The following is an 11,598-nucleotide window of genomic DNA, read 5'->3' on the forward strand; positions in this document are numbered from 1 at the left end:
CTAAAAGATGCAAAAATCAGAAGCGCTTAATTTCGCAGGATATACAAGATAACAACATACACTTCTTATTTAGTTCAAACTTAAATAATTTTGCGGAAAATTATTAACCATTGATTGACGTCCTAAATGAATAATCTTTACTTGTTCAGTTGCACGCTCGCCGAAACTTCTTTTCCATCCCGCAGATCAACAGCCGCTAGACATAGACGCTGACATTGTGTTCCTGATAGACGCTTCTAGCTTCGTAACTCGGGACAACTTAATTAAAGAGAAGGACTTTGTCAAGTCCCTGGCCAAGTTCCTGAATATGGCGCCTGAAGCCTCAAGAGCTGCTCTGGTTCTCTTTGGCACCTTGCCTAATACGGAGATAAAATTCAATGACTACCGTACTTTACGTGACTTTAATGACCGTGTTGACCTGGCCCGGGCACTTGGTGGTTTCCGGCGAATGGATCGTGCTTTAGACGAGGCCGCTAATGTACTAGCTGACAAAAGGCGGGGCGTGCCACATATTGTTGTGCTTGTTACATCGGGAAAACAATCACGAAGTGAAGACGGCATTCCGCTTGATGACGCGCTCGATCCTTTAGAAAAACTAGGAGCTTATACTTTCGTTGTTGCTATTGGACATGATCCGGATACTTCGACACATGTGCTATCTGTACCCTCCTTTGATTGACCTTCCATCTCGAGTTTACGGCATGGCAAAGCAAATCAAGAGCACTAGTGGTATGTACAGAGACATTTTGTTAGTAAATAACATGCAGTCGTGTTTGTGGCTGGATTCTTGTTTGTTTCGAAAACCGAACAGTTTAAGGAGTTCAGTTCAACTAACTCTGTGAGCTTTCTAAAGCTCCTTAAAAGGAACAGGCTATGTCCAGGAGCAAATACCAGTAAATATTACAATTTCAGTTCTTCTGTCAGTTATTACTTTTTTTGTAATTTTTATCTTTATTATTCGCCAGCAAACTTTTGTTTTGACCTTTAAACCTTCCTCTACCATCTTTTTTTTCTACCTTTAAACCTTATTTGAATAATTTACCACAAGTAGATATAGATAAAAATCCTAATAACCATTTTTAAAAAGTTAGTAATGAAACTCTGTTTTCCAGGTTTGATAAGGTAAAGGTGGTGAAAAACGAGGACACAATGTTCCGAATACATTGATACGAACAAAAATGTTTTCCCGTTTGCCTGCACTAGCAACATTTGTCGCGGACACAAAATTTGTCTCCTAGACACATCATCCGATTTCCGTCAGAAACACTTTGTGTCCACAACAAATGTTTCCCCGTTTGCGCGGCATGGACACAAAACATTTGTTTTGTGTACCGCTCGTTTAATCACCCAAGAAACATCATGAGCAACAACGTATCGGCAACAATGTGTTCTCTTTTGCCACCACCTTAAAGTGCGGCTTAAAAAACATTAATGATACTTTTCTCCACTACCCCGGCCTTAAAATGTCTTGATTTTTGTTTCACGTTTTTTGCTTTTTTTTGTGGAGGAAAGGGTCATTGGGTTTGTTGGTCGATTCTCGCTTGTCAGTGGGCACTTTCAAAGGTCAACATTTGTCACGTTAATTTGTCACCTTTAAAATAATCCCAATACTTACAACCACCCGGATTTGTCGGGTAAAGAATATTAACCAAAAACAAATCTTTTTCCGTGCATTCGTATTAGCGGTTTTGTAAACGAGTACTTTTCTTTACTGGTACCATTTTTCTTACAATGTGAAAATGCTTCCACTTTTATCTATTTTTTCAGAGCCAAAACCAGCAAACATCACAGCTGACATTATATTCCTTATGGATTCTTCAACCTCTGTTGGACGAGAAGGCTTTGGCAAGGAAAAGAGTTTTGTGAAATCTTTGGCAAAGTATTTCAACGTCTCACCAGGGAAATCCAGAGCTGCTGTTGTCTCGTACAGCAGTTTTGCTCGCACTGTTCTTAAGTTCACTGACTACCAATCCGAAACCGATTATAATGACAAGCTTGATAAGGAGCCATGGGTCGGAGGCAGCCGACGTATAGATCGTGCTCTTGAGGCGGCAGATACGTTACTGAGCCAAGCGCGTTCAAAGGTTCCGAAAATCGTTGTCCTAGTCACAGCCGGAAGACAAACGACCAGTGTTGGTGCTACCCCATTGGGAATAGCTGCCCAACCACTCAAAGATATTGGAGCTAAGACCATTGTTATAACGGTTGGAAGCGAAGCAGATCACAGAAATCTGCTTCCGGTGGTGGACAGTATGAACGACATATTTGGTGCACCTCTATTTGATGACCTTCGCTATGAGGTGCAGCCAGTCGTTAAATACACTGTTGAACATTTTGGTGAGTTGAACGAAACATGATCACTGATATCAATAGCATTAGGTTTGTAATGCGGAGTTACAAGTATTTTGTCGTGATAGAGAGGAAGGGCACTGTACCGAACCTCGAAGAACACGATTACTGTCATTTTCACCCCGAGGAATCAGCCGAACCACCTAAGCCAACACAGCGTTGGAAAAGCCTTTTTTTTTATAGTTTTCACACCTGTTAATGAGATTTGTTTTTATTCAAATGCAACCGGCAAAGAGTTATAACTACACCTTTGGTCGACGTTTTGTCATCTAAATTAACACAAAATCGTCAAAAAGGGTTACCATTTTTCAATGGTATGCGTAATATGATTTATTTCTTATGTTAATGTCTTCTGTTTTTCTGTTTAAGAATCGCCGATTCACAATATCACTTCAGAAGTGGTCTTCATTTTGGACGCTTCAACACCGGTTGGAAAACAAAACTTTGACAAAGAAAAGGCATTTGTCAAACTCTTGGCCAGGTCTCTAAACGTCTCTCCTGGAAACTCAAGAGCAGCTATTATAACATACAGCACGAACCCATTCACGGTCATACCGCTGGGCGGATACAGCACTGTTCAAGAATTTGAGCGAATCTTAGATGCCATAGAGGTCTATGGAGGCGATAGGAGAATGGATCGAGCGTTGAAAGAGGCGGTCGGTTTGTTTCAGAAAGCAAGACCTGGTGTTGATAGAAAGGTCATCCTGCTGACCGCTGGGAACCAGAACGTGGGCGACGATGAAGAACCTTTAGATAAAATAAAGAAAATGCTCCTTGATGTTGGTGCTCTGCCGTTCATCGTTGCCATAGGGGAAGACCATGACATTCCAACACTCACAACAGCTGTTGAAGACCCGAAAGACATTTTTGAAGTTCCATCATTCGATGACTTGCTGTCTCAAGTTTCGTCAACAGCCGCAGTAGTTGCGAACAGAACAAGTAAGTAAATATAACTTTTTTATTTTTCTCAGCGCACAAGCGAGCAAAAGGAACCAAATCCTACAATCTGATTGTTTCCGGGGCAGATGGAATTTTAGGATAGACGAGTTGGTCATAATCTGAAAATTGTGTTACTTTGTTGTCGAATTATCTGAACAATAGTACCTACTACTCAAAGTACAAGGATTAAAAAGCAAACTTGAACCGAAATATTATAACTATAGAAAACCAGCTTTAATTTAGCTTGCAAAGTGGCTAAGTTTTGGTTTAATTTTACCCATGATACAATTTGGTATTTTCCTTTGTTTTTTATTTATTGTCATAAATTATATCACCATTCACCAGAACAAAGGAAATACCAAATTGTACGAAGGTTTAAATGAACCACAACAGCTACACATCACAGGCGCACGTAGCCACAATAAAATTTTCACAGTGTGGAATTTAAAGATTATCTCATTTTTTTGGAGTGTGTGCCGTTTGATATATTTGCGATTTTGCCTGTAACCTTCAAAATACCACAAAAGTAAACCTTTTGTTAAATTGCTGTAAAAGTCTGTTTGCGGGTCTTTTTTTTTTTTTTTTTTTTTTTTTTTTTTTTTTTTTAGATAAAGCAGTTTATTGATTAACACTGACTTACAATACATTACAATACATAGCTTACTTACAATTACAATACACTACAATACATAGCTTACTTACAGAGAATAATTTACGTTACACAAAGGGCATGCAGAAACTAAATAAAAAAGAATATATTACAGAGAACAGGAAACCTGGGTGCCTACTTTTGTTGTTGTTATTATATCTATTATTTCTATATATGTTTATTTCTATATATACTTATTTCTATAGTTGTTGTTACGGATTACAACTGTATCTGTTTCTTAGATTTATGCATCTCTATCTGAATTTTACTTTCAAGAACGGCCATGAAAGCTTCCCAGTAGTACTCTTCTTCTTTTCTGGAGGCAGTGTAAATGTAATGTTTTGCGATAATCAAGCAGAGGTTTAAACCAAGTCGACGAGAGAAGTCATTGGCAACACCGTAAATGATCATGTTTTCATCAAGAGTTATTGGCTCGGAGTTTTTGAAATTCCACCAATTAGTAAAATGAGACCAAAAGCTCTTAACTTTTGAACAGGAAGCGAAAAGATGAGGTAGTGTTTGTCTTTCAGAGCATAGGTGACATTTATCGGTTTCTTTAAGTGCGTCTCTAAAAAGTGTTGAGTTTGTTGGCAGAATGTGATGTATAATTTTAAATTGAAAGATGGCAAGTCTGGTGTCCTTAGTAACTTTGAAAGGAAGGCTATATATGAGTTGTATTGTTTTTTCATTCAAATTTGCTTTTACCATCCTTTCTTCGGCAGTAGGTGTTACAAACTTTTTTTTGACAAAGAATCGTGTAGCCGATTTGCAAGAGAGCTTATTCAAAGGTATTCTATTGTTATCTTTACCATCCAAAGGCGCCTGGATATTTCCTTTTAGGATATTAACCCATTCTCTAGGGATTGAGTGGCATAATCCATGATACGTAAGAAAGTTAGCTTTGATTTTAAATCTAGAGCAGAACTCAGGAAAAGATAGAAAAGCATTGTTTTGGAAAATGTCTTTGATTTTAATGACTCCGGCTTCATGCCATTTTTTGTAATAAACAGAAACACCACCAACTTTAATGAAGCGATTGTTCCAAATAATTTCATTCAAAACTTGTTCTTTGGTGTTAGGAGAAAAATAATTTATTTTTTCCCAAGCGTAGAGAGCTTCCGAGTAAAAAGCAAGTGGTATTTCAATTTTAAGTGCTTTTAAGTCAAAATTACATTGAAGTAGAAACAAGCCTCCGACATCCCTTAGGTAGCTTAATGGTATGTAGCTCCAACTTGAAGTCTCATTACTGTCGTTGAGTCTTTTTATCCAGGAAACTTTAAGTGCATCGTTGATTATTTCAAAATCAGGCATATCTAGTCCACCTTTTTCTCTCGGGCCGATCATAGTCTTTTGTTTTATTTTAACTTTCTTGTTCCACACAAATTGGGTAATTGCTTGATTTACCATGTTGACAAATTTCGAAGGAAAGGTGAGCACTGATGTATTATATACAAGTTTAGAGATTGCGAGAGATTTTAAAATCGTTATACGGCCATATAAAGTGAGGTTTCTAGGATACCATAAGTTGAGAAGGCTTTTCATTGAATTCAGTTTTTGTTCGAAGTTTTTCTTATATGCAACTTCATCATCATGTGAAAAATGAATACCTAATGCGAGTATTGAGTTGGAAGGCCAAGCTATTCCAAGGGGCTCTGTTGTATTGTTTCTGTTCGCGCCCAACCACATACCTTCAGTTTTGCTTTTATTAATCTCTAGGCCTGAACATTCCTGGAAGTTTGACAATAATTGGAACAAATTATTTGCAGATTTTAGGTCAGAGACAAAGGCAGTTGTGTCATCGGCATATTGAGAAAGCTTAAATTCTTTGTTGTGTATATTAATTCCTTGAATAGTTTTATCAGTTCTTATTGCATTGGCTAGGATTTCAGCGCATAGGACAAATAAAATACCCGAGAGTGGACAGCCTTGACGAACGCCTCTCTCAGGCATGAAAAAGTCAGACGCATATCCGTTGTTTATGAAGCAACTGGAGCAATCCGTGTAAAAGGTTTTTATCCACTTTTGAATGCATGGACCGAAGTTAAAAGCTTGTAGGGTCTTGTGAAGAAAATTCCAGTCGACCGTGTCGAAGGCTTTCTTAAAGTCAATGAATATAGCCAGCCCAGGGATGTTTTCTAATTCAGTTACTTTCATAATATCCATAATGAGCCTAATGTTTTGACCAATATAACGCTCTTTAACGTATCCGGTTTGATCATCGTTGATTATTTTGGGAAGAACGTTTGAAATCCTATGAGCTATGGCTTTAGTTGCAATTTTGTAATCGACATTAAGTAGTGTCAGCGGTCTCCAGTTTTCAAGATATAGTTTGTCCTTACGTTTTTTTGGTATTACTTTGATAATTCCTTGTTTTTGCGTTATATTCAAATGTTGATGTTCGAATCCGTAGTTTAGACTTTGTACCAACTCTTCACCCAGCATCGACCAAAAGCGTAGATAGAACTCTACTGAAAGTCCATCGCTACCAGGGCATTTGCCCTTGGCGCACTGCTCTAAAATGTGAAGGCATTCCTCGTTACTGAGTGGGTGCTCTAGTTCATTTTTTCCAGTTTCATCTAGCTTAGCAAGATTAGGATTCTCAAAGAAAAGATTGTACTTCGAATTGTTGCACGGTGCTGCAGTATATAGATTTTTATAGAACATCTTTCCTTGTTCTAGGATATCGTTCGGAGTAGTAATTTCTCTATCATCGTTTGTTTTCAATTTGGAAATGTGCGTCTTAAAATGGTGCCTTTTTTCTAAATTCAAGAAATATTTAGTGTTTTTTTCGCCTTGTTCATGCCAGCGTGTTCTACTTCTTATTATTGCGCCTTTAGTTCGATATTCCGCAATAGCGTTAAGTTCAGCTCTAAGACGATAAAATTTTAAAATGTTTTCCTTTGAACGCTCCGTCTTCAGCAAGGTCATCAAATGGTCAATTTGAGTTTGAAGGTTTCTTTCAGCATTTCTGCGTTCTCTATTTTTCCGTTTTGCATACTGGACACAAAAGCCTCTCACTTCCATTTTTATCATGTCCCAGTAGAGACCTTTATCCTCTAGATAATTGTGCTTTGTTTTGAAATCTGGTATCTTGTTAGAAAGTTCCTGTATGAATTTTTCATCGTGCAGCAGAGAGTTGTTTATTTTCCAAAAACCTGGGCCTCGCTGAGTATATTCTTTTGATTGCAGATTAAGGATAATTGCAGAATGATCAGACAATGTGTAATGAACAATTGTAGAGTCTTTCACAGAGTTTGACAAGTCTTTTGAAACCAGCCAGTAATCCAGCCTGCATTGTACTTTTAGAGAGTTGTTACGCCACGTGTATTGTGACTGATTGGGGTGTTGACTCCTCCATACATCTTGTAGGTTGTATGTTTTGCATAAATTATTGATCTCGCTAATTACTGCTTTTTTCCTTTCAATAGAAGTTCCACCAGTTTTGTCTAAAGGTGCTAGGGCGCAATTGAAGTCGCCCCCAAGAATAATTTGCATATCAGCGTATTCTCGAAGGGTGTCATTGAGCTTTGAGAAGAATATTTTTTGACTGTTATTGTCGTTTGGGCTGTAAATATTGCAAAGTAGAAACGTAGAATCATACAGCGAGGCTTCTAGTAGTATATACCTTCCGTTTTTATCAGCTATAATGTTTTTAATGCGAACATCTAATTTCGGATTAAAGAGAATTGCAACTCCTTTTGAGTGATTTGTCCCGTGACTGAAGAAAAAATTCCCTCCCCATTCTGATTTCCACATTGCTTCTATGTTTTCCGTAGAGTAAGTTTCTTGAAGGAAGATTACATCAAATTTATAGTTGTGAAGCCATCTGAAAAGTTGTCTTCTTTTTCTTGTTTGGTTTAAACCTCTTGCATTGAGTGAGCAAAACGACGCTTTAAACGGTGTTGTCATATCCTGATATTGTGTGATTCTTTCTTACTGAAACAGTTGTAATCCGATTTGTGATATTTAACATATTTGGATTGTAATAACATGTTGCTATCCTTATAGCTTGTTTTTAAAAATGTAAACAAGGCATAATGGTCTCTTATAATTGATTGAGTATAGTTGTTTACTTGTAGATATTACTGTATTACTAGATAGTTGCCAAGAAACCTGTAGAAGAAATATTAACATAGAAACGAAAATCCTAAGAACTACAAAAATACAAGACACACGTGAACGACAGAAACGTGCCAGTTTATAGAAAAAAAAAAACTAGCACGGTGAAACTACTTTGCCGAGCGCCGAGTCAGCAAAGGAAGGCAAGGGAGCTGTATGATTATTAAATAACTAAATAGAAAGACTCCCTTGAATATATAAACAATGGCGAGAATGCATCTAGGGAATATGTCGCAAGCACTTTGCAAACGTAATTAATGCACGAAAGAAAGAAAAATACACATTTCGACAAGTAAGCAGAACTAAATAACCGTCAGTAGACTGAAGCCCGAAAACATTAAATAAAAAAGCAAGAAAAAGAAACAAATATTAATAGAAAAAATTACCAAAAAAAAAGGAAAAAAAACTAGCCGATTTATGTTTTTAGAAATAGGTTAGATTTAATGATCGTTGCCATGTTTTGAAGGCAGCAGATACTCTGGAATATTGTCAACTGTGTAGCTACTGCTGTTAACAAAAAGTTTGTTACCTTTAATGAAAGCCCGAGATATGTTCAGTTCCCTTGATTTCCTGAGCGCCGCTCTAAGTTTCGCTCGAATTTTGGCAGACTCTGCGGAGAGATCTTTGTCAATAAAGACCCTTGACAAAGCGGGATTTTGGAGCAGCTCTTTTCTTCTTCCCCAAACAGCGTCTGCATCCATTCTTGAAACAAATCTGACCAGTATCGGGCGTGGGCGGTCTCGAGGGCGGTGCGCCTGATCACTCATTGTTGTATCACTTTGATGACTGCTCGCTGCGGGAAGATTCTCTTGTTGTTGTTGTTGTTTCCCGACGCGATGAATAGCATGATAACTGATCTCGTTCGGGTCAAGTCCAAGAGCGGTTACGACTTCCTTCACTTTGTCACAGCATTGCTCGTTCGTTTCGCCTTGGTTTTCTGGTATGTTGAGGATACGCAAATTTTCTCGCCGTGAGTAGTCTTCCTGTTTGATGACACGGTCCTTGAGACCATTGACTGCCTCACTTAATTTAGCATTCTCGCTGAGCGTGCTCGCCATTTGTTTCTTGATTGATTCGTTCTCTTCCTTGAGAGTGTTGATCTCAACCCACGCACTTTCGGTCGATTTTTTTAACTCATCCAGCTCGTTTTTAATTGCTAAAATGTCTTGCTTGAGTTCTTGTTTTAACTCTGTCATCGCATCTTCCATTTTGGTGAATCCATCGTCTATTCTCGTCTGGATGCTAAACAGTTTTTCTAGAATCTTGTCTTCTTCGCCATCTGTGGAACTAGAGCCTCGTGGTCTTTTCTTGTCTTTCTTATCTTTCTTGGACATAATCTCTCTAGGCGAACCTATTTTAACTTCGCATGTGTTTGAAGATTTTTGGCTTTTGAAAACTGTGCAAAGTAGCAGATATTATCGTAAATTTAAGCGTAAACCCGCCATCGTTTTGAGGAGCTTACAAGAACCGTCCGGTCGCCATGACAGTTAGTTATCTGTTTGCGGGTCTTAATGTATTTTTTTTTTTATCATTATCAGCGACTCCTCCATTGAAAGACGAATACATTGTCTTTCTTCTGGACTCTTCATCCGCCGTACAGCAGGAACAGTTTAAAAAAGAAAAGGAATTCATTAAAACGTTGGCAGAATATTTGCACGTTGGAAGCGCAGACACAACCAAGGCAGCCGTCATCAATTACGGAAGCTTTCCCTTTACTAGCGTTAAATTTGACGACTACTCATCTCTTCAAGGCTTTTCAAGTGGTGTTGATAGAATGACACCAGTTCAAGGAAGTAGAAGAATCGATCGAGCTCTTGATGAAGCAGCGGACATTCTGAGACGAACCGATCCTTCGTCTTCAAAAATTCTTGTGCTTCTGACCACGGGACGTCAAGCCCAGGAATCTGATATTACACCACTTGATGTGTCTATTCAGCCGATAAAAGACATGGGTGCCTTTATGTACGTGGTCGCTATTGGTAGTCAGCCAAGCACACGGGAACTTCGCCCATTAGTCGTCAAGTTAGAGGACATATTTCGTTTGCCATTTACTGGTATGGAACTTGAAGTATCGCGTGTCGTCGATCACATTCGAGAAGGTACTTGAATTCTATTCTCGTGTTACAAAGTCACTGAATAAAATGATCTATAAAAATAGGCCTTATGTGTGATAAGGTCATATGCTCACAATTCACAATCAAGCCTCGTTTACGGCGTGAATTATTCTGAACCATCTCCCACCTTCATTGTAGTTTTCAGGTGGTTATTTTTTCATCCTTGCTGCTTTGGAATTCGTTCATTACAAATTTGCGAGTTTGCACTTCAAAAGCAAGGCTTGGGGGTAAAACTAGCCAGTCTGACTTAAACATGCATAAGGGCTATTGCCTTCAAATCTTTTAAATCTCCTTCCTCCGGAGATTCAGACGCGTTGCCACAAACATTTAGGTTGAAGTGAAGGTTTTCTTTAATTATCCAACAGTAACCAAGTTTTGCTTTTATGTTAACTAGTGATTTAAATGTAAAAATCTTTGAAGCAATATTGGCCAGTACTGTGAATTCATTCTTTTTTTAATTTCCCTTGCTCTTATATCTCAGATTCTCTGTAACAGCTGCATTCTTCGTTTCTGAAGTCTATTACACAGCATAAACAGTCCAGACATGATGTCAAACAATAGCTTTGGCCTCTGTGCTAACTCAAATTGGCGTTTAATTTAGTTCATATACACGACTCAGTACTAAAAAATAAATCTTTTCTTTTACTTTTCTTTTCAGAAAATCCAAGAGATAGCCCCACACACGACTTTGTGTTCTTGATGGACTCGTCATCTGATGTTAGTCGCTCCGACTTCTATCAAGAAATCCTCTTCGTAAAATCATTGGCCAGGGAGTTAAGCGTATCGCCATCTAAATTTCAAGCTGCTGTCATCGCATACGGTAACAAGTATTACCCGGTGGTACTCTTCAAAAGTTACAATACCATGCCCGAGTTTTACTCAGCAGTTGACACGAGCGTTTATCAAGGCGGAGCGAGAAGAATGGATCGAGCACTTGAAGCAGCGTCGGTGATGATGTCATCAAGAAAGCCAACGTCCAAGAAAACAGTCGTCCTCCTAACTGGCGGTCGTAATTCCCAGGAAGCTGGACGCAATGTTATCGAACGTTCAGTCCTACGCCTAAAACAAATGGGAGCCAAGGTTATAATCGTTGCATTTGGCAATAAATACGAGGCTCAGGAGCTTCTACCAGCTGTTCAGCAGCAGCAAGATATTCGTCCAGTGCCACAGGCGAATGATCTCGTCCCTTATGTAAACCAGATTGCAACCTACATCACTTCAGGTCCCATAGGTAAGTAATGACATACTTGTATGGTGCAAAGGGTCGTTTTTAATGAATGTTAGAAGAGCTTTATTATTTTATTAGAGAGTACAAGGTCATACATAGCAATAAATGATGTCCCTTATTGTAGCGTCGGCCTTTCTCGATTATGCTAGTAAAACTGGCATTTAATGCTACTAGAAATTCTTGCATAAAGCCAAAAAAAT

General features: G+C 38.5%; 1 protein-coding gene across 1 annotated transcript in view; it reads left to right on the forward strand.

Moving 5' to 3' along the window:
• Positions 1 to 495: 495 nt before the first annotated feature.
• The window catches only part of LOC144660679 (collagen alpha-6(VI) chain-like), a 25,432-nt gene continuing 14,329 nt past the window's right edge, over positions 496 to 11,598 (forward strand). The window contains exons 1-5 of the mRNA XM_078521378.1: positions 496 to 729; positions 1,768 to 2,337; positions 2,719 to 3,288; positions 9,595 to 10,155; positions 10,829 to 11,401. Coding sequence (XP_078377504.1) covers positions 630 to 729; positions 1,768 to 2,337; positions 2,719 to 3,288; positions 9,595 to 10,155; positions 10,829 to 11,401 — 2,374 coding nt within the window. The 5' untranslated portion in view covers positions 496 to 629. The remainder of the gene's footprint in view (positions 730 to 1,767; positions 2,338 to 2,718; positions 3,289 to 9,594; positions 10,156 to 10,828; positions 11,402 to 11,598) is intronic.

Source organism: Oculina patagonica, chromosome 7, assembly GCF_052425735.1.
Source record: "Oculina patagonica isolate OP01 chromosome 7, crgOcupat, whole genome shotgun sequence".
NCBI lineage: Eukaryota > Metazoa > Cnidaria > Anthozoa > Scleractinia > Oculinidae > Oculina > Oculina patagonica.